At 40.7% G+C, this 23,615-nt stretch overlaps 1 protein-coding gene and 1 long non-coding RNA gene across 2 annotated transcripts; one reads left to right on the forward strand and one right to left on the reverse strand.

The window, feature by feature from the left end:
- Positions 1-699: 699 nt before the first annotated feature.
- LOC124864007 lies at positions 700-6,757 on the reverse strand. The gene is made up of 3 exons (XR_007037244.1): positions 6,654-6,757; positions 5,958-6,078; positions 700-771 (listed from the first exon to the last, which is right to left on the reverse strand). It is a non-coding gene; the product is annotated as an uncharacterized LOC124864007 (long non-coding RNA).
- A 207-nt stretch (positions 6,758-6,964) lies between these two features.
- On the forward strand, positions 6,965-21,626 carry LOC124864363 (signal transducer and activator of transcription 3-like). Its single transcript, XM_047359129.1, has 24 exons — positions 6,965-7,194; positions 9,673-9,814; positions 10,174-10,417; positions 10,520-10,612; positions 11,598-11,679; positions 11,772-11,872; positions 12,149-12,300; positions 12,507-12,665; positions 12,782-12,874; positions 13,017-13,076; positions 13,209-13,238; positions 13,336-13,429; positions 13,520-13,567; positions 13,691-13,774; positions 15,544-15,642; positions 15,730-15,865; positions 15,947-15,999; positions 16,088-16,182; positions 16,359-16,498; positions 16,593-16,814; positions 16,943-16,985; positions 18,854-18,913; positions 20,530-20,627; positions 20,773-21,626. The coding sequence occupies exons 2-24, from the start codon at positions 9,687-9,689 to the stop codon at positions 20,811-20,813; spliced, it is 2,355 nt and encodes a 784-aa protein (XP_047215085.1). The 5' UTR covers positions 6,965-7,194; positions 9,673-9,686; the 3' UTR covers positions 20,814-21,626.
- Positions 21,627-23,615: the final 1,989 nt, after the last annotated feature.

Consider the following 23,615-nt stretch of genomic DNA (forward strand, 5'->3'; position numbering starts at 1 on the left):
ATCATGTCCTAATCTAAATCAATTCAAGAACAGATGAGAAAAAGTTACATCTATTTTCTGGAAGGGATTAAAATGACATTTCTAAGCAATCGGGACTACAGTGAACCGGACTGAGAGCCATTACCTACGATTGAAGAAAAACTGTGGTAAACCTGCCCAGAAGTGGCCGGCCTATTGAAAGCACTCCAAAAGCACATCAGTGACTCACAGAACAACATCTAAAGGTCTGCAGGCCTCATCTGCCTTAGTCAAGGTCAGTGTTCAGGATTAGGAACACTGACCTTGGCAAAAATGCTAGCAATAAAAGAGCTCCAGGGTCAAAACCATTGCTGACCAAAAATAACACATTTGTCAAAAATAATTTTTTTTTACAGTACCCAAGAATTTAGGAAAAATATTCTATAACATAAAAGTGAAACTTTTAAGAAGAATCCTAATACATCTGGTGTAAACGTAACACAGCAGTCCTGAAAAAAAAAACATATTAACAGTCAAACGTGGTAGTGAAAGTCCAATGGTCCTGCTCTGCTTGGCTGCTTCAGGACCTGGACAACTTTCCATAGTTGATGGAACCATGTATTTTACTAGCAAAACATTGTTTAGGGTATTGTCCAATCATCAATTCATGACCTTAAGATCAAGCTAGTTGGGTATGCAGCAGGACCATGATCCGAAGCACATCTACAAGAAACTTCTTCAGGATTCCTCCCTTAAGCTCTGTCTGTTCTCCTTGCTGCTCCAGGGAAGTGCTTCAGGAAGTGCTTCAGGAGCCTGAAGAGCAGAATAAAAAGACTTCAATCCTCGAGCCATAAAAACTGTAGACTCTTTCCACAACTTGTCACGTTCACTGCATCTTAATTAATGTGACCTTTAGACAAAAAGGTTGTGTGATGCCTGCCTAATTGCAAGCAAGTGCTTGAATGCACAAAGACATTTTATTTATATTTGAATTTTAGACATTTATTTATTGTGTTTTTAGACAAATGCTAATGTTTTGAGTGACTACACCATTGATGCCTATTTAATTTATAAATCCAATTTTAAAAGTCCCCCAAGTCCTCAGGCCGTTCATGCCTTAGAAGATCTAAGGCAATGTTCAAAATTCCTCCACAGCAATGCAGAATAACCTTTTCCAATTATTCCAAACACTTAATGGCAGTTGTTACAGCCATAGGTGGTACAACAAGCTAGCATCTATTCTATATCATTTGTTTTTTGATGATCTGAAACATAAAGGGTCACAAAAAAAGAAAACAAACTGAATCATGTAGGTGGGAAATACTTGTTCACAGCACTGTACAAACTAACAAGTTTTTCTTGCAGAATAAGCTTTTTCAGTGAGTGGGTACACGTGGGGCAGTTGAACAAGAAGCTTGCCCAGAGTGCTGTTCAAGCAAGAACCGCCTTTGTGTATGGCTGTGCGTAAGGAAAGTAGTTAACTGGCTGAGATAATGTAATGGGCATGTGGGTAACAGAGCGCAGTTCAATGTTTGTTCTTTTGGAAATAATAAAATAACTGAGAGGGTAGAAGCAGAGTACTAACTTACACTAAAGCTTTTAAAATAAACATTAGGCATTGTTAGTGAAATGAAAGAGTTCACTATATTCTCAAATAGTTATTTTAAAACTGGAATAAGATTTGCCACCAATAGATGCCTCATAAATGAGAAGGATTTTGAAAGAATGGGATTTTTTTGTAAACTTTATTCAGCCATTGGTCAATCTATTTGGGATTTTCTGTCCTATTTTGTTGATAGTCGGCCTGTAATTCGATCCCATAGAAGTATGATCATGTATATTTTCTGAACTTTGACAATAAAAAAAGAGCTGTAGTTTATACTGTATTACAATCTCTATTTGTTTGTCCATGTCTGCTCTACTTAAATTACTCGTACTCGTACTTGTCGTCTTCCGCTTATCCGGGACCGGGTCGCGGGGGCAGCAGACTCAGCAGAGACGCCCAGACGTCCCTCTCCCCAGACACCTCCTCCAGCTCCTCCAGGGGGAGCCCAAGGCGTTCCCAGGCCAGCCGAGAGACATAGTCCCTCCAGCGTGTCCTGGGCCGTCCCCTGGGCCTCCTCCTCCCGGTGGGACGTGCCTGGAACACCTCCCGAGGAAGGCGTCCAGGAGGCATCCGGTATAGATGCCCGAGCTACCTCAACTGGCTCCTCTCGATGTGGAGGAGCAGCGGCTCTACGCCGAGCCCCTCCCAGATGGCCGAGCTCCTCACCCTATCTCTAAGGGAGTGCCCGGCCACCCTACGGAGGAAGCTCATTTCAGCCTCTTGTATCCAGGATCTCGTTCTTTCGGTCATGACCCAAAGTTCATGGCCATAGGTGAGGGTCGGAACGTAGACCGACCGGTAAATTGAAAGCTTCGCTTTTTGGCTCAGCTCTCTCTTCACCACAATGGACGGGCACAGCGCCCCCATTACTGTGGCAGCGGCACCGATCCATTTTTCCCCCACTCGTGAACAAGACCCCGAGATACTTAAACTCCTCCACTTGAGGCAGGAACTCCCCTCCAACCTGAAGCGGACAAGCCACCCTTTTCCGGTCGAGAACCATGGCCTCGTACTTGGATGAGCTGATTTTCATCCCAGCCGCTTCACACTCGGCTGCGAACCGCCACAGCGCATGCTGTAGGTGTTGGCTAGAGGGGGCCAGCAGGACCACGTCATCTGCAAAAAGAAGAGACGAAATCCACTGGTCCCCAAACCAGACCCCCTCCGGCCCTTGGCTGCGTCTCGAAATCCTGTCCATAAAAGTTATGAACAGGACCGGTGACAAAGGGCAGCCCTGCCGGAGTCCAACATGCACTGGGAACAGGTCCGGCTTAGTGCCGGCAATGCGGACCAAACTCCTGCTCCGCTCGTACAGGGACCGGATGGCCCCTAATAAAGGGCCCCCGATTCCATACTCCTGGAGCACCCCCATAGGGCATCACGAGGGACACAGTCGAATGCCTTCTCCAGGTCCACAAAACACATGTGAACCGGTTGGGCAAACTCCCATGAACCCTCGAGCACCCTGTAGAGGGTATAGAGCTGGTCCAGTGTTCCACGGCCGGGACGAAAACCACACTGCTCCTCCTGAAGCTGAGGTTCGACTATTGGCCGGACTCTCCTCTCCAATACCCTGGCGTAGGCCTTACCAGGGAGGCTGAGGAGTATGATCCCCCTGTAGTTGGAACACACCCTCCAGTCCCCTTCTTATGAAGGGGGACCACCACCCCAGTCTGCCAGTCCAGAGGCACTGTCCCCGACCGCCACGCAATGTTGAAGAGGCATGTCAACCATGACTGCCCAACAACATCCAGAGGTACTCAGGGCGGATCTCATACACCCCCAAAGCCTTGCCACCGTGGAGCTTTTTAACCACCTCAGTGACTTCAGCCTGGGTGATGAAAGAGTCCACCCTGAGTCCCCAGCCTCTGTTTCCACCACGGAATGCGTGATGGCAGGATTGAGGAGATCCTCGAAGTACTCCTTCCACCGCCTGATAATGTCCTCATTTGACGTCAGCAGCCTCCCACCCCCCCTATAAACAGTGTTGGCGAAGCACTGCTTCCCCCTCCTGAGGCGCCGGACAGTTTGCCAGAATCGCTTCGAGGTCAACCGGTAGTCCTTCTCCATGGCCTCACCGAACTCCTCCCAGGCCCGAGTTTTTGTCTCTGCAACAGCCTGGGCCACAGCACGCTTGGCCTCACGGTACCCGTCAGCCGCCTCAGGAGTCCCACAAGCCAACCACAGCCGATAGGACTCCTTCTTCAGCTTGACAGCATCCCTTACTGCCGGTGTCCACCATCGGGTTCTGGGATTGCCGCCGCGACAGGCACCGCAGACCTTACGGCCGCAGCTACGGGCAGCAGCATCGACAATAGATGCGGAGAACATGGTCCACTCGGACTCTATGTCTCCAACATCCCCCGGGATCTGGTCAAAGCTCTCCCGGAGGTGGGAGTTGAATACATCCCTGGCCGAGGGCTCCGCCTGGCGTTCCCAGCAGACCCTCACTATGCGCTTGGGCCTGCCAAGTCTGTCCGGCTTTCTCCTCCTCCAGCGGATCCAACTCACCACCAGGTGGTGATCAGTGGACAGCTCAGACCCTCTCTTCACCCATGTGTCCATAACATGCGGCCGAAGGTCTGATGATACGACAACAAAGTCGATCATCGACCTCCTGCCTAGGGTGTCCTGGTGCCAAGTGCACTGATGGACACCCTTATGTTTGAACATGGTGTTCGTTATGGACAATCCGTGACTAGCACAGAAGTCCAATAACAAAACACCGCTCGGATTCAGATCGGGGAGGCCATTCCTCCCGATCACGCCTCTCCAGGTGTCACTGTCGTTTCCCAGGTGGGCGTTGAAGTCCCCCAGCAGAATAATGGAGTCCCCGGGAGGGGCACTATCCAGCACCCCCGACAGGGACACCAAGAAGGCCGGGTACTCCGCACTACCACTCGGCCCGTAGGCCGAGACGACAGTCAGAGACCTATCCCCAACCCGAAGGCGCAGGGATTAATTTTAAATGTTTAATTTAAGTACTCCTCCTTGAACCGCCACCTTAACGTGGTGGAGGGGTTTGAGTGCTCAAATGATCCTAGAGGCTATGTTGTCTAAGGCCTAAATGCCCCTGGTAGGGTCTCCCATGGCAAACAGGCTCTAGGTGATGGGTCAGACAAAGAGCGGTTCAAGAATCCCTCATGAGGACAAAAATATCGAGGCACGTGACGTCGCCCGGTACGGCCGAGCCGGGGTCCCACCCTGGAGCCAGGCCTGGGGTCGGGACTCGCCGGATAGCGCCTGGTGGCCGGGTTGCTCCTCGCGGGACCCGGCTGGGCCAAGTCCGAACGAGAGACGCGAGGCCATCCCCCAGTGGGCCCACCACCCTCAGGGGGAACCGTGAGGGACCGGTGCAAAGAGGATTGGGTGGCGGATGAAGGTGGAGACCTCAGCGGCCCGATTTCCGGATGCTTAGGCTGGCTCTAGGGACGTGGAATGTTACCTCGCTGGGGGGGAAGGAGCCTGAGCTTGTGCGGGAGGTTGAGAGATATCGACTAGAAATAGTCGGGCTCGCCTCCACGCACAGCGTGGGCTCTGGAACCCATCTCTTTGAGAGGGGTTGGACTCTCTTCTACTCTGGAGTGGCCCACGGGGAGAGGCGGCGGGCTGGTGTGGGTTTGCTTGTTGCCCCCCAGCTCAACTGTCTCGTGTTGGTGTTTACCCCAGTGGATTTTTTGTATGAAAAAATGCAAACTTAATATTAACATTTAAGATTAAGTTTGCATTTTTTCACACAACCTTTGTAGTCAAATATTTATGGTCTAATTTTTTTTGTGTAGTGTTCTTCATGCATTCAACAATTGTAACATTTAAATATGTACTCGCTGAGTTTATCTGAGTCCACATCTGCACAAAGAAAGAAAAACAGCTGTCTCCATGGTCACAGCTAATCTCAATACATGTGCAAGTCCTTGAAAAAAGTGCATTGTAACTGTAGACAGAAAGAGAATGGTCTGAAGAAACAATGAGAGTTAGATAAATGATAAAAAGATGTTCAAATGTGTCTACCATTCTAAATTTAGCTGAATAAAATCAGCATGTCATTAAGATTTATGTAAGACGTATGACTGCAATTAATGTCAGAACACTGCAACAATATAATGCAAGTGTAAAATCTTCTTCAGACACTAGCTGTAATAATGTGCAGATGCACTGAATAATGAAAAGACCGTCTGCTCAGATGGAAAAAGCTATCTGCTCATTAATCTTAAAGTAAAGCTGTCATTTTTTGACAGGAAAAAAGGGCAAAGTACGATGAAAGGGTGCTGCTGTAATTGCAATATGCCCATAAGTTGATGCAAACAGACATTGACAGTGTTCAACCCATGCCATATTAGATCATGAAAGGAAAACACACCAGACAGAGACAAGAGGGGTGCTTCTATTTTACCTCCCTGCAGACTTGTCTGACCTTGGTCCGTTGTAGCTGCACAAAAGCCCATGTGCCAAGAAACACTGTTGAAATAATCAATGGCTCGGGAAATGCAATTAAGGAGAGTGCCCTCTAAATACTGAGCAGGGAAGAGAACAGAGACAAAAAGACAGACTGAATGCATGTGTGTGATATTGTCAATATGAGCTATGTATAAATAGCTAAGCATATAAGAGGAATTCTTACAAATTAGAAAAAGTGTAATTTATGGTCGTGTAAAAATAAATACTCTTATAATTTTTATAGCTTTATCCTCCACTTTTGACAAAATATCTAAACTGACTTGGATTGTGAAGATATTTGTGCTTTTGGCACACTGGACATTTGCCCCACTGGAGGCTCTAACTGTGAAGGTGTTCTGGCACAGTTTGTCACTAATGTTACATAATGTGACACATACTTTGATTATATATGTCTTTAGGACTCATGCTTACCATCGTCTTTTGTGTTACATGCCTCTTTTTACAACACCAATATGAATTAAAAAAATTATAGTTACCAATCTGCTCCTTTATTTTTTAATAACCTTTAACTTCACAAGTGAGTGTCAGTTTAATTGTTTATTCCATCAGCGTACTGTGGAGACGTATTGACAATACTGTTAATTAATTTTTACTCCCCGAAATCAATAGAGAAAGCAATTGTGTTATTAACCTCGATGACGACAGCATTGCCAGTAACTCAGATGACTTCCAGGCTGGCTGTTCCGCTTAATGGCTCATCCGCCCTCTGGAACAGTCGAACTTTTAGGCCTAAATATGGTCTTCAACCAGGGAGGGTGACTTTAGCGGAAGAGCTCAGTTGCGACAGCAGTAAACACAGTGACCTCAACCTAGCGTGCTGTCAGATCCCGCCTCTTTTCCGCAAGAACGGAATTCCTATTGGTTGTGGAAAAAACTACCCGCCAGTATTGGCAGTTCTAGGTGTCAGAAATAGCGAAACTGTGATGTGTTTGGCTGGCGCGCCTGCAGTCTGTTTAATGGTTTGGAAGCTTAGGAGTTGCGTCAGAGAAGAGTTTCTCGTGTTGGGGGGAGAAAAGCGATAATTATTTTGTTTTTGTGAGTTCCAACTCTCGTTTATGTTGGTTCGGGGTTTTTCTTTAACATAAAAGACTCAACTTCTACTGTCAGAGTATTTGGTTGAAAGTTTACGCTATTCGTCGGAGAAACTTTCCACAGAAGTGCCAACGACCGGGGTAAGACACTATAAATTACTTCTGCATTTTGTTTTTGTATAAAAAAAAAATTCTGGGCAGCGAAATCTTCTGTTTGGTGGTCATATCCCAGTTAATATATGATAGAACGCTTCGCTAGCTCTATTACAACCCTGCTAAACCACTGCACAGCAACCAGGTCATCAGTTATTCGGTGTGTAGATACCTTCTGTATCCGCAGTGTTACATAAGTTATTAAATTGTTGCTCGATTCTTTTCTGAATCACAGCTTTGTCTTTTAATTCTACTCATCTTAAAGTCAAAACAGCAAGCCTTGTATTATTTTATTGTTGAGCTTTTGACACGTGTTTTGGATTGCCCTTTTTATCGACATTGATACAAAAAAAGTCCCCACCAACAATGATATATCGGGCCGATTAAGCTAAGCTCATTGTATATTGTTTTCCTGGTGTTGTCACGCCCATTTACATGCCAACAGTGGGCCATAATGTCAGAGAACATCACGATTTAGTCCTTTCAATCTCTATACCTTCACACAGACTTAATTCAAAGGGTGGTATTTTTTTTAGAGCAGAAAAGCTCTGGTCCAGGGATAGATTTGACTGCTTTATGACAATACTCTCCAACAAAGTCACTTATTTGGAAAATTAAAGAATGACTGTCTCAACATATCACATCACCAGACGCTTTCATTTCTTATGTGTTTACTGTTTGTGTGATAAAGGGAAACTTGGTATGGTTACTATTCTTTGTTCAAGGAAGTACTTCCTGGAATATCACTGATATGGTCTAAGGGATGCCAAAGTTATGTTACCAGTAAGAGGCAAGCTAAATAAAAACACTTGACTTCAGTCATGTTATTAAATAATTTTGTGCATCAGATTGAGTAAAATATTGTCATTGGAAGTATGTGTGACCCTGTTCAAACTTTTAGGGGTATCATTCATGCTTCAGCTCACCATACAGTTAGCCTTTGTGTGCTTTAGCCTTTTGACCCAGACTGTTCATGTCTTTAAAATGGCTGGCAATAATGAAACACTATTCTTCCCCTCATTGTGACTGTATGCACTAAATTATTTATCACTCTTAGGAGACCCTCCCCATATGTCTGCATTTCTGAGTGGGTTGAAAAAGGCAATAAAGATACCAACACCAGGAGAAAATAGTGAAAGGCTGTTTCGATGTGAAGAGGTTAATCTGCTGCTTTTTTTTGTGTGCTAAATAACAATAATAGTAAGTGGGGATGCAGTTTGTAATTTCAGAGGGTTTAAAGACCTGAAGTGATTCTCTCGGGGGTGGGGGGGGTTGGCTTGCCCAAACATTTACACCATGAGTGAAACATCTTTTTATTTTCAAGTGAAAGAGGAACAGGGGTCATCCAAAAATCTTAATGATTGTGATACAACCGGTATGTTTGGAGGGGGAAAAAAAAAACTTAAAATAAATGTCTCTAAGAATAATTGTTCTTGGAGGTCTTTTTGTTTTCTTGGGACTCGAATGAGAAACCTGAAAGTTATTGTTTCATTTCAGGTTGTCCTTAGATTATTTAGATACAAGATGACTAGATTAAAACTTAAATACCTGTGCAGTGTGTTTAAAATAGTCTTATAGTTCTATCTGACCTAAACGCTAACAATAGTACTGTGAATTACTCCCTATTTGGAGTTATTGCACTAATATAACCGCAGTATGGTCGGTGACTCAGGACCATAGCTTTGGTGACCTGCTCCTTCTAAAGTGTATCTTGCTAAATTCATAAGACATCTTTCTGTTGTTCAATTGAATGTTACTGTAATGGTAACCATCTTTTGTAAGCACCAAACAAAAGTTTTACTGCTGTAGGAAACACCCTTTTGTTGTCTTTTTTGATTCTCTGCTGTTCCCCCTGGGAAAAGTATGGCCTGTTTCTGGTGAAACGAGAAGCATCGTAGAACCTGCTAAATAGAGCACATGTGTAACACTAATCTTAGTCTGCAGGTGTTTGACAATCACTGAAACAACGTGGCTTAAGTTGCACTTTATCCCCCCCAAAAAAAAATGAAACTAGTCATTTAAAGATGACCCTTTTTATAAGAAAACGATTCTATAGTTTTAAGTCCATATACTCAGTAGTTTTTAGACAACTGAGAAAAGGAAGTGTAGTTTGTCGTCATTTCCAGCAAGTAGCGTAGCGGTAAAACCTTGGTCTGAGATCATTAACAGTTCTCTGCTTGGAGAGCGAACAGCTGATCATGACAGCCTATATTTCTTGTTGGAAGCCAAACTTTTCAGTGCACAGGAAGTGAATGTGCTGAGAAGGAGGCCTAAAATCAGCCTGTTATCATTTTCAGAGCTGATGCGGTATTTAGCCATTTCCTGTCAATAAATGGGAGAGGTGTTCTGTTGAGGCATCTGTGGCAGGTTTTGTTTTTAATAATGTTCTTGTTTCTTGTCAGGAAAGTGTATTACTTCAGCTATCCCGCTTCATTGTTGACAATATTTTTTGTATGTGTAAATTAGAAGCGTGTGTCAGGATGGCCCAGTGGAACCAGTTACAGCAGCTGGAGACCAGGTATCTGGAGCAACTCTATCACCTTTACAGCGACAGCTTCCCGATGGAGCTACGGCAGTTCCTTGCCCCATGGATTGAGAGTCAGGACTGGTGAGAAATTATTAAATTGTTTGGTTTTTCCAGTTTTGCTGATCAAGTACATTACGGTAAAGTCCTTCATCATGCTGTCAATTCTTACTAGAAGTGAACCATTATTTCATCATAACTTACAACACAGTAAGCTGTTGTGTTTTTTTTTGTTTTCCATAATAAGATCTACAAAATGATCCTAACACAATGCATGACAACAGATTGAGGTTTTGTTTACAAAATTACAGTCTTTGTGTTGAATGCTAATAATGTGTACACATCTTTATAAAATTGTTTAGGTTTCATTAAAGGTGGGTGAGATGTGATGTTTTTTAAGAAGCAACTCGAAGACCTCATTTATGATTATTTTTTTTAACAAGGGCCTATGCCGCCAACAAGGAATCACACGCCACGCTGGTGTTCCACAACCTCCTAGGAGAAATAGACCAGCAGTATAGCCGTTTCCTGCAGGAGAACAATGTGCTCTACCAGCATAACCTACGCAGGATTAAACAGCATCTGCAAAGTAAATATCTGGAGAAGCCGATGGAAATTGCCCGCATTGTTGCTCGCTGTTTGTGGGAAGAACAAAGACTGCTGCAGACTGCCACCTCTACTACACAGGTATACAAATCTTTACCTAGCCTTAGAGTTTATGGCATTATATTATAGAAAAAGCTTTGACAAAAATATATATTTTTTTGTTTATAATTAATTTTCTCACAGGATGGCCAAGCAGCCCATCCCACTGGAACTGTAGTGACAGAAAAGCAGCAAATATTAGAACACAACCTTCAGGACATCAGAAAGCGTGTGCAGGTGAGGGCACCTTCACACTAAAGCTGTTTGGTCCACTTTAAACGCACCGCAGTTTGTTTTCTCGGATAGTCTTTTTTTGTTAGGGTAGGCCTGAAAGCTCAGACCACGCTTGGCGCTTACAGACAGAAAGCAAACATACCATTCACAGGAGGATAAGTAAACTTGAGGGAAAAAGTGATGAGTCTTACGCGTATGATTTACCGATGTATATGTGAATTCACTGCTTTTAAATCCTCTCTCAGTGTCACTATAACCCAAGCAGCATGTTGGAGTCTCTCCCTATTCATCCTTTTTTTTTCTGTAACTGTTGCAACATGCACGGTAGCCTACAGCCTTTTATTTCTTATACATTTGTTTTGCAAGGTGCATTTAAAAAAAATTAAATATCCATACATCATTTGTTTTTTCTATAAAAGTTGACATTTCAGATATCTGAAATGACATTCTTCCTATCCACAATAAACATTTCTGTTATCTCTAACATTATTCCTGCTAGGACAGTGATGTGACATTCTCCATTCCACAGGCATCAGGTTTGCAGCTGCGCCTGTTCACAAGAAATTCTTCCTTATTAGAATGAACATTGTAGGTAGCTGAAATTGGGTTTTTATGGGGAGAAAATGTTAATTTTAGAGATCTATAATTTACATAAGAATTAGTAATAGGTGCTTTATTTATTACATGTTAAAATGTCTTGTTCATACGAGGCTGGTTCTTGCTGTAGCGCCCCAAACAAGTACGTGTTGAAACTGTTCGACATTGTTCAACCGGTTTGTCGAACCAAACCAATGAAGGTGTGAAATCTTTCCACATTCATTGCCCAGTGGAACAGAGTTGCCCAGACTATTCTGCTGTGAAAGAATCCTTATTTTTAGTCCTCATCCTCATCAATAAATATCTGAAAAATAAGCCTAAAAACTACCTTTTAGATGTTTTACCTTGATATAATCTGTCCAAAATAGAATTAACCTCTGTTTTCCTACAGGATATGGAACAGAAGATGAAAATGCTTGAAAACCTGCAGGATGATTTTGACTTTAACTACAAAACCTTAAAAAGCCAAGGAGGTATGTTTTAAATTTCACTTTTGCGGCTCTAATGGAGGTATTCATGCATGTAACTGTTTACCTGATGGACCACACGTTCACCGTGTCTTCAGAGTTGTCCCAGGACCTCAATGGTAATAGCCAGGCAGCTGCAACAAGACAGAAGATGGCTCAGCTGGAGCAAATGCTTAGCGCCCTGGACCAGCTCAGGAGGGTAGGTGCTAGTTTAACTCACTTTGAGGGATGAAAACCAAAATATGTTCGGTAATATTTGTTAAACCTAAGAAGGCTTAAAAACATTATCAGTGCATCATGTCGGCGTGTGCACATTTCCTTGTCAAATGTTCACAAGCAGAATTCACCTCGGTTTGGTCAAGAATGTTTTCAGTTTGCAGGGGTTGTCTCATTCATTTGTTGTTACCTGTATGGACTGTAGATTATTTGTGTCTGTTTAAACCCTTGTTTAATGTGTGCTTTGTTGATTTGATAGCAAATTGTGACAGAGATGGGAGGCCTCCTGACAGCCATGGATTATGTGCAGAAGAATCTAACTGATGAGGAACTGGCAGACTGGAAGAGAAGGCAGCAAATTGCCTGTATTGGAGGTCCACCTAACATTTGCCTCGATCGCCTTGAAACATGGTACCCATTGTTAATAAGACGTTCTGAAATACAGTGTTATTCCTAGAAAAGTCCTCACACATTAGATCTCTGTCTGTATAAATAAAATAAATTAGGCAAGCTAACTATGTTTAGTTGGCAGAATCAACCTCTTTGATGATTTACCTTCATCTTAAACAAGTTGACGGATGCATAAAACGTTTGTCCTCCACTAATATCCTAATCAGGATCACATCCTTGGCGGAGTCCCAGCTCCAGATCCGTCAACAGATTAAGAAACTGGAGGAGCTTCAACAGAAAGTGTCCTACAAGGGAGACCCCATCATTCAGCACCGGCCAGCTTTGGAGGAGAAGATTGTGGACCTGTTCAGAAACCTCATGAAGAGGTAGGGGTTTTTCTGTAGTTTGCAATAGGAATAACTTTTATTCACTGCATAAAATCTGTTGCATGGTCTTTATAATGTTTGCTAAGAATTTCTGAAACTGTAAAAACATTTTTTAGTGCCTTTGTGGTTGAAAGACAGCCTTGTATGCCCATGCATCCAGACAGACCACTGGTCATCAAAACAGGAGTGCAGTTCACAACAAAAGTCAGGTAATATTTAGGTCTAGATAAGATGCAAAATAACGCTTCTATAAAATTCTGTGTTGCCGTTTCATATATTTTATATAAAGAAAATCATTCACAGCTTAATATGACAATAATTATTTTATCTCTTTTTGCTCGGTTTGTCAAGGTTGCTTGTAAAGTTTCCTGAACTCAATTACCAACTCAAGATTAAAGTTTGCATTGACAAGTAAGGTTTTTTGGTAATTCATTGAGGTTTTTTTTCCCTTTATTCTGATTATTGTACACTGCATAATATTTCCTTTATTGAAAGATTTCTGCAGAAATAAAGACTTTACAAATTGAAACTTTTGTTTTTCAGAGAATCTGGGGATGTTGCTGCAGTTAGAGGGTAAGCTTTCAAGAACACCTCTTTAAACCTGAGAACTGAGAATTTAAGTGTTTATTCTGTTACAGAGGAATATTCATTCTGTTTTTTTGTTTTTCAGGTCTCGAAAGTTTAACATCCTCGGTACCAACACAAAGGTCATGAACATGGAGGAATCCAACAACGGCAGCCTTTCAGCAGAGTTTAAACACTTGGTAAGTTATGGATCTAAATCTCTTATTTAAATGCAATGAAATGATTGGAAAATGATCTGCTGTGGAAAGCTGACTTCCTGTGTGTTGCAGACCCTGCGAGAACAGAGGTGTGGCAACGGTGGCCGGACCAATAGTGATGTAAGTCTCAGATTGAGGGACTTCCATCAAAATTAGTCTTGGGGAAGTTTGGTGTACTTTTTTTTGTTGTTGGGATTATTTATTTTTACACATATTTACAGCTTCAAAAAATCTCTTCTCTAGGCCTCCCTCATTGTAACAGAGGAACTCCATCTTATCACTTTTGAGACAGAAGTCTATCACCAGGGCCTGAAGATAGATCTGGAGGTGAGTAGCTTCAGTTTGTTTCATGATCTTGGAGACACGCAACCCTTTAAAGTGAGCGAACCTATTAGATTTAAAGCATGGTTTAAAGTAGGTTGAGAAAAAATTGAGTAGCTGGAGAAAATAGTACAACATGCATAAAATCTGCTGTTACTGAAAATGAACATCAATAATCAATGCAGTTTTCACAACAGATAGCCAACAAGTGTTCCTAAAGTGGAGTTAGATTTCTTTTGAGCTTTGCTCTGTGTGTACATGTTCAGTGAAATATATAATACCGCTGGTGTCTTACAATTAGGTTCATTTGGGAATATTTAAATCCCAGATACAAAACATAAAGTGTCACTTGGCTACAGTGAGCGCAAAAAGGTATAAAAATACAGAACTATAATGTGGAACCAATGTCAAAATAAAAAAATATGAAATTATTAGAAAAAGTTTACTATAACTATAGATTGAATAACTGCTTGTAAAATATCTTAAAGCAACTAAGACATCCTATAGCTTGCAATGGATTTTTTTTGTATCTCTCAGGCAGTCACACAGGTTTTGTTCAAACGTTTGTGCTAGCTATTCATGCCACTTGTTATAATAATGATCTAAACTGAATTTATGTGAAACATTCATTCAGCTGACAGTTTGTTTTTTGGGACCGGGCAATCACATAGTAGATCCGGGATGTTAGATTTTAAATACGAGCATACATCAGGAGTGTACTTGAGACCCGGACTTTACCGCCCCAGATTGCTTGTATGATGTACTTTGTTTTTCCTCCTATTGTGAAAGAAAATCAGCTTCTATGCAGACTCTGGTGTTCCAAGCTGAAACGTTGTAATACCAACGTTGTGAGAGTTGTAGGAAACATCAACCTTAGCTATAGAATTCAGAAGATCCTAGATCCTAGGCACAAAATTCATGTTTTCCTTGGCGTATTTTGACTGTCATTACCGTCTTCAGTACTTGCTTGAAACTGTAAAAATGGCTCCAAAATTATTGAGATTTGTAACTCAGAAATGATAGATGCTGTCTACTTAGAGACACTACAGAGTTTTAAACAATCTTCACTTGGAAATAAACGTCCCCCCTTTTTTTTAGATCATACTTTAATTCCGTGGTCTTGACATTACCAAAACTTATAGTCATGGTCCACCTCTGGAACCACTGTGAAGCATCAGTAATACAGGATTGGATACAAAGACAGCAGCAGGTGCGTGCAGAGCAGAGGCACCAGATCATCCAGTGTCTCTCATCTGAGAATATGTTGATCAGCAGCAGCTAATACAGAAAAGAACATGTTGAGGATGGTGCACTGTGAATGCATTAGACCTGCATGAGCACCGCAGCACAGATCTTACATGTCCCATGAATATTACTTAGGTGAATCCTGCAAGTTGGAGTTTGTTTCACAATCCCAGTTGGATGCTGTCAAAGCACAGGCATCCTGTGATGTCAGGGGATTGACTTGTTGGATGTGAAAGGATGGAGAGATCCATAATAGAGGGTTTGTTGTTGTGTGTTTATTGTGTAATGATCTGAAAAGGGCTATTCCTGAAATTCTGATTTTCTGGCTAAAAACTCAGTTTTCCTGTGGATGAGAGGTGCAGATAAAGCAGAAAGTCTCTGTGGTGCAAAATATATTTTGGTGTAAAAAGGCCAATAATTTATGTGTCTTATCCTCTAAATATGATGGATTTAGGAGCTTTACTATGAACAATTTAAAGGAAAATAGATTTTAGCAAAATAACTGATAGTAAAGCTGTCTTTATTTGCAGACTCATTCTCTGCCAGTAGTGGTCATTTCGAACATCTGTCAGATGCCCAACGCCTGGGCCTCCATTCTGTGGTACAACATGCTCACCAATCACCCGAAGGTAAGACAGCACCCTCTTGTGGAAAGGTTCTGATCCCTGCAGGTGGCAAACATTTTTGAGACCCCGTTTCCTGTCCTCCTTACACAGAACGTGAACTTCTTCACCAAGCCTCCGGTGGGAACCTGGGACCAGGTGGCTGAGGTGTTGAGCTGGCAGTTCTCTTCAACCACTAAGAGGGGTCTGACCATTGAGCAACTGACCACACTGGCTGAGAAGTTACTTGGTAAAAACAATAAGCCTTAAAAGACCCTGAAAATCTTCAGTTTGTCTTAATACTTATGTTATTTTGTTACTTTTTATATAGGACCTTGCGTAAACTATTCTGGATGCCAAATAACATGGGCCAAGTTCTGTAAGGTACTATACTTGCCAACTATAAATAGATCAGTTTGCCTTCTCATTGTTTAGCTTTGTCTGAATAATTTTTTTCCTTCCTTTTTTACAGGAAAACATGGCTGGCAAGGGCTTCTCCTTCTGGGTGTGGCTGGACAACATCATTGACCTGGTGAAGAAGTATATCCTCGCTCTGTGGAACGAAGGGTCAGATGTCGCCCTTTGTTTAGACTCAAATCTCCAGGCTGTGTCTGGAAATGCTTGTCCACTTCCTGTTATAGTGTAAAAACTGTTTAGACATGAAATACCTCTAAAGTACACTTGCCGCCTTGAAGTGGAGTATTGTAGTTATCAGCTTTGACATTGTGTTTCTCGGTTAACAGATACATCATGGGTTTTATCAGTAAGGAGAGGGAGAGAGCCATTCTGAGTCCAAAGCCTCCTGGCACATTTCTTCTGCGCTTCAGTGAGAGCAGCAAAGAGGGCGGCATTACATTTACATGGGTAGAGAAAGACATTGGAGGTGAGTCGTTTTAGGGCCTCTTTCCTGTTCCTTTATTGTCTTAAGGATTTTTTTGATATTGATGTAATGACTCCGATTTCTGTTTGTTTTGAAGGAAAGACACAGATTCAGTCAGTAGAGCCCTACACCAAGCAGCAGCTCAGCAGCATGTCATTTGCAGACATCATCATGAGCTACAAGATCATGGATGCCACCAACATTCTGGTTTCACCTCTTGTTTATCTCCATCCTGATATCCCCAAAGAGGACGCGTTTGGAAAATACTGCAGGCCAGAGGCAGCTCATGAACCTGAGATGGCAGGAGACTCGACGAGCAGTAAGTCACTGCTTTAATCATTATGGCATCTGTACAGCTATAAAAAGTGTTTTTAATGTTGTCTGTTTTCTGTCTGGATCTTATGTGCTCAATATTTTTTCTACTTATGTGTTGTCTTTCTCCTACAGCTATCCAGCCATACTTGAAGACAAAGTTCATCTGCGTGACCCCGTAAGTATCCCCTTATCTTTAGGCCGTAATATGTAGCTCTTTCCACCCTGAAGCCTCGATACTCAATGTGTATGTTTTCTTCTGTGTTTCTCTGGATGCTTCTGCTGTGTTAATCTTAGACTTTTATACATTGGACTAGTGTTGACAATTTTGCAAATAAATTACAGTAAGGATGATTTTGCTCTGTCATTGTTGACAGCCTAATCATGTTCAGGCTAAGCATTGTGAAAGCGCAGTACCTTACAACGGTGTTGAAACCTGTTCAGCTTTTTCACTTTTGTCACAACCACAAACTTCAGTCCAACACAAATTAGTACCTGATTGTCAGACGAAAGAAAAATCATAAACATTGTTTTTTTTTTTTTTCAAATTCTTTTTAAATAGGCAATCTGAAATGTTTGACATGCATTTGTATTCAGTCCCCCTGAGTCGATACTTTGTTGAATTGCCTTCTACTGCTGTTACAGCTGCAGGTCTTTTGTTGTGTAGCTCTAATAGCTTTGCTCTCCTTCGCCTGAATTTTTATTTCCATTCCTCTTTGCAAAATAGCTCATCCTCAGTCAGATTGAATGGAAAATATCAGTAAACATCAATCCTTGCAATGTCTTGCCAAATCTGGACTTTGACTGGGCCATTTTAACATAAATTAGCCTTGATCTAAATCATACTGTCATAGCTCTGGCTGTATGTTTAGGGTCTTTGTCTTGCTGGAAGTTGAACCTCTGCCTCAGTGTTTTGGAGCCTCGAGCAGGTTTTGTTCCACGATCGGTCTGTATTTAGCTTTGGCCATCTTCCCATCAACTCTGACCAGCTTCCCTGTTGAAGAAAGGCTTCCACCGCCTCATTTCTCTGCAGAAATGGGGTGTTTATTGTGATGTGCACTATTTACTGCCGCATAGGTTTGCATTCTAGGCCAAAAGTTAAAGTTTGGTCTCAGCGCACCCTTCTTCCACATGTTTATTACACTCCTTGCCCCAGCCCCCAGTTTAGGTGGATGGTCATGTCTTGGTAGGGTTGCTGTTATGCACCACTTTTTCCATATTTTTGCATAATTTAATAATCAATTCTCCATAAAATCCTCAGGTTGGGGTTTGTCTTTTTATTTCCCAATCCTAAACATCCCCTCAACTATTTTCCTGCCCCATCTGCTGTTTCTTGGTCTTCTTGATGCTGTTTGTTCAATAATGTTCTCGAACAAACTTCAGGAAGCAGCTGGATTTATGCTGAAATCTTATTACACACGGGTGTACTTAATTTTAAAGGCTCTGAATACAGATGCATACCATGCTTTTTGTATTTTTGTTGGTAAAAAATGTTCAAAACCATTTATCCTTTTCCTTCCAGCTCACACCTGTGCTAATTTGTGTTTGAAAAGTGACACATTGTGTGAAAGGATCATAAATATATTTACAAGCTACTGTAAATATGTACAGATTCAGGTTAGAAACTGTTAAAGACTGACAGCATGTAGAGCAGGACTTACCTGTTTCTTCCGGTTTCTTGTGAAGTCAATTAACTTAGTGTTTTGAACAGGAAGGTGAAACACTTCCCAACTTGGAGCTGTACTGAGAAAGTGTTATTTTTGAACAAAATCAAAAAACAGAACAGTATAAGATTGTCAATTCTTAAAGCAAACAAAAAACCATAATGGAAATGCAAATTTAGAATGTTAGGTGTTTAGAATCAATGCTTTCTGACACTTGTAAATTAGTAATTGATATGCTTTGAGTAAAAATAAATGAGAAGGGCTGAGAACGAGGACACAGCTGAAGTCTATGAAGCCATGTTTACTGTGTTGCACTGTAGGTTTGAAAGCGTGCTCGTGGGTTTTGAGGTTTTCTCAGTCAGATCCTGACCTGTCTCCGTAGGTGTCCCTCCGTGTTCATGGACTTGCAAGACAGTGAGCTGCTTGGGAACGGATTCCCAGGGTAGGCCTCATGGGGGGGGGGGGAGGTTGCATGTAGATGTGTGTGCATTATTTTATTTTTTTTGACAGATGTGCTTTACAGATATCAGTCCATTAATCACATCTCCATAATTTCCACTTTTGTGTCCATCTGACAGACACTGCTCCAAACTCAGAATTTATTTCTCCTTTTGCACTAATACAATTGATTATATAATATCACGTTTTTACCATTCATCAGTGCTTTTGTTCATCCTCCTGCTTCTCGGATGTTTTGTCATAACCCTCCACTGTGGGTGACGTGTTTGAGGAGAAGGGCACGTCAATTCCAGATAGTAATAGTATTATGTTTCAAGATAATTCCACAATTTCTTTTGAAAAACAATTAAAATGAGAAAATCATGTTGGTTAAACAAAAGAAGGAACTAAGAAATGAATTGCATTTAGCTAAGTTTGAAGAGAAGATTGAGTTCCCCATTCGTTCCACTTATGATTACACACTGCTGCCGTTGACCAAAGAGACCCTCAAATTAACATCCATGCAAAGCGCCTTCTGGCTGCATTTTGCTTAGCTATAAGGCAGCGGTGTCCAAACCTTTTGCAACGCGAGACAAAATGGTGAGGTTGAATGTACTCACAGGCTACAAAAATATTCTTTTAAAATTAATAATACAAGAATATTTTTTATTATAAAATGTGTTGTACCTACTTTGCAACAAACTAAACATGTAACGTTTTAATGAAACAAAGTTGTCCAATTTGTGTAGAAAAAGAACCTGTAATTCATAGATCTGAAACATAAAGAGTCTCACATGTTGGCCTTATCAAAAGAAAAACATACAATTCCCAAAATTACTTCCTACTGTTTTTGGTCTTGAAAAAAAGAAATTCTCTACTCAGCAATAACTAGGATATGGTTCCCTTTTTCTTTAAAAAAAAAAACAAAACAAAAACAGTGGCTGTATTTAGCAATGTTTAATTAATGGGTGCCCCCAAGTTTTTTATGTTTTTACCAAATCTTTATTTTTTTACTTTTTAGTAAAAATCGCAGCACGTTTGTGGTCCCATTTACCATTAAAATCAAGCCAAGAAAATCATGGTTAATAAATAAGTTTTTTATATTGAACCTAACATTTTCCATTTTAAGCAGATTTTAATTTGTCAGTGAACGTCTCGCCCTAAAAAAAAACCAGTGTCCATCTGCATCAACTTGCCTATGCTGGCAGTTGTTGCAGATTGTAGTCGTGTTGCACCAAATCCTTCCGAGGGTACTTTGGACACCCCAGCTAGAAACAATCGCATTAGATAATACTCTACATGTCTGTTCATCTGCATTTGAATCCAGGAATTTTGCACACAACTCTGCATACGGACCCAAACACACTGAAATATTTACTGTATTAACAGACTGGTGATCTATGATGACAGATTTACTCATGAAACTAATAAAATAATAAACCAAAACCCGTTCAGTTGGAGTAGGGTACTTGTGGATAAGTGAGATGACAAAGATGTAACTATAGTTATACCAGAAGTGCCTGGAGCTACAAAAAGACATAGCAGGACATGTTTGATATGAATATTTTTGTTTTGCGGTGTTATGCAGTTTATGTTTTGTTTGTGTGTGTGTTTTTACAGCACAAACTCTGGAAACACCAGTGACCTGTTCCTCATGTCACCTCACACCCTCGACTCTCTGATGCCCGGCGAAGTTGAAGCTAATCAAGGGCATTTGGGTAGGTCACAGTCTGCACACACACACGTACACACATCTGTTTTTGTACTCCTCAAGCTTTAAATTTGCAACTTATGGCCAGCTTTATTTGAAAAATCCCATTGCATAACATCACCATTAATTGCTTGTTTCATTTATCTTTGTAGACTCAATTACTCTGAACATGGATGTAGCATCTCCCATGTGAAAGCAAGTATCACCCTCTGTTTTTCTTTTTCTCCCTTTTGTGGGGATTTGACCTTTTTATGTGTGAGGATCTACTAATGATTTATTGCTCTCCGTACACACAGTCTGCTTGTATAGTTTTTCTTGTTCCTGTGTAAAATTACTCACAATCAACTTTAAAAAAATGTTTTATTTTCATTTTAAAGCAAGGTCTGCCTATAAATTTGAGTCATTTTGTGTGTAAACCCTATTGTTTCTTTAAGGCAACAGTTTTCCTTCTTATTTGTGAAAGTATATGAAAACATACATAGGGAAATTTATTTTTATTCTGTTTATTGACATTTTAAATGGTTTCTGTTTTTGTGGAATAGGTAGATGTATGAGATTATTTTGGTATAAGCTATGTGCTGCTTTGAAATTGTGTTGGATTAAATGCATTTTTTTTACTTCTTTAAAATGACCCTATAATGAATTATGTCTGATTGGCTTCTCTTCGGCTACATCAGGGTTTGTTTATCTTTTTTTGACACAATGAAATATTTCTGGTATTTCTTAGAGGCCTCTCAGATTTTATAATGGTGAACAAGAAAAAAAGAGTAAAATATTTCTGCCAATTTAAAAGGTCATTTCTGAGCTTTTCTTCACTTATAGGGTGAGGTAAAATGTGTATTTTAAGTATGGCACAGTTTTCCCACTAAAATACTGTAAGATGTGATCATGTTAATGGGGTTGGCATTTAAAATCAGCATTTTATTATTTTTGTTGCATTGGAACTGGTATGATCAGTCATTAAATGAGTCATTTATTACCAATTAAATATGTTTCACAAAATGCACATTGTGAGCTGTGTGTTACTTTGGGTTCTCATATTTAAAGATAAATCTTGTGTCAACGAAGAAAATGGCATCAGTATTTTTGTTTGCTGTTGTTTTGCTGACAGTGAGCCCTTTATTTTCCAACTCAGTCAATAACCAATCTTGGTACAGAGATCTTACACAGTATGAAAAATGCTTTTACTGTTGTCCAGGTCTCAAAGTTGATGTTTTTGTGTTTTTTTTACTACATTATTTACTATTAACTTTGTGTGGCCCTGTCCACACAGAGACAAACGGTATCATGTCAAAAACGATTTAGAAAAAATGTGTGTCCACATAAGTCCACGAAGCACCACTGAAACACTTTATAATGTATGTCTTGCCCATTGGTGGTGCTGTGACACTGCCATAGAAACACACCAAAAGCACCGGGCATCCGAAGGCAACCCATGGGAGGTAAACGCATCAACATAGCGGCAAAGAGGTGCATGCTGGTCAAAGAAAGAGGTGGAGTTACGGCATCATTGTTTCAGAAAAGACGTGTTTTGCATGTAGACACAGAAACACGGAGCGGGCATGTTTTTTTAACCTCAAAACAGGTTTTTTTAACATGTTGAGGAAACTTTAGTTGGAAAGTAAGACAAAATAAGCGAAACGCCAAAACTATCTACAACATATAGTACAGCATCTAAAGTTTCTTGCTTTAAGATGCAGGAAAACAAGCCGCCCAAAAATCCAAGACCAGACACACGAGTTGAGATGTACCTCTTCAGCATATGTCAGGTTTTTTCAGCTTGTTGGAGATGCTTCTACTGAATGTCCCCGGAAAATGGTCTGGTACAACTGAAAAGGTAATGAGGAAAAAAAACAAGTTAAAGATAAACTTGAAGCCCCTTCAGAAAACTGGGCAGAACTACTAAAAAATGTTTTAAAGAACTGAGCAATGACTCCGGATGCATTAAAAGTACTGGCCTTATTCATAGAAATATTTAACTCGGCTATGTAAAAGTGCAAACATTTATGATGTGGTCTAGTATATTACACAGAACTTGTCAGTCACACACAGACCATGAAGTCTGCAGGACTTTTTGCATCCTTTACTATAAATTGGAGAATATCGTTTTATATAAAAAATATTTTTGGAAAATTGTTTTGCTGTATTTTTATTTTTATGGTTGGTTTTGATGTTTGCAATATAACAATAAAGGCTGACATTTACAATGCTTTCTATTGCATTAAAATGTTAAAAATGGAACATAAATTTGAATTAGGAAAACTAGATTTTTAATATGGAAGTGCAAGATGACTTTGGCTATCACTCCTCAAATTGGAGTGATAAAATGTTGAGTGAAGAGCGAATGTGGAAAGTTGAGCCACCCAGTTACCATGCCGGCTTCGATGAATAATTTCAGAACTTTCTCCACCATTATTGTGACAATTACAGTAAAAACAAAAGACATGTTGGACGACAAAATAAAGCCAAAATAACGGTTGCATAAGTGTGCACACCCTTAATTTAAAACTGTTGAACCATAATTCTAGCATTTAGTCGTCAATCAAAAATTTGGAACAAGAATGACATTTCTAAAACTTAACATTTCTCCCTAATTGATGAGTTTGAAAAGGTAAATTGGTCTATAACCTGTCACTGATTTAAGTTTTACATGTGAGGACAATCCCTTGTTGACTGAGTGGGGTTGTACTTCCTTAGAAAACATCTAGTCCTGACCTAATTCTCCAAAAATATTGTACATCAGTATGTTATTATGTGATGAAACCAAATCTGAATTTTTGGCCACGATTTCAAATGCCACCAAAAAACGGCACCAGCGAAACGTCATACCCACAGTAAAACATGGTGTTGGCAGCATCATGCACTGGTGTTACTGTTCTCTTAAGTGTATGTAAATCTACATCTGTATAGAAAACTAAACTTAATGTATTTTTTTAAATCAATATTTTAGACTAACCTTCAGTTTGGAATAAACAGATATACTGAAACCAGTTCT

The sequence above is a fragment of the Girardinichthys multiradiatus genome, chromosome Y (assembly GCF_021462225.1).
Source record: "Girardinichthys multiradiatus isolate DD_20200921_A chromosome Y, DD_fGirMul_XY1, whole genome shotgun sequence".
In the NCBI taxonomy this organism is placed as follows: domain Eukaryota; kingdom Metazoa; phylum Chordata; class Actinopteri; order Cyprinodontiformes; family Goodeidae; genus Girardinichthys; species Girardinichthys multiradiatus.

What these genes read in the sequence shown, in the direction of transcription:
- LOC124864363 (XM_047359129.1), top strand. Translation starts at nt 9,687, where the DNA reads ATGGCCCAGTGGAACCAGTTACAGCAGCTGGAGACCAGGTATCTGGAG. An exon ending in ATTAAAGTTTGCATTGACAA is followed by an intron (nt 13,077 to 13,208) that starts GTAAGGTTTTTT and finishes TTTGTTTTTCAG; the next exon opens with AGAATCTGGGGATGTTGCTG. An exon ending in CTCGCTCTGTGGAACGAAGG is followed by an intron (nt 16,183 to 16,358) that starts GTCAGATGTCGC and finishes CTCGGTTAACAG; the next exon opens with ATACATCATGGGTTTTATCA.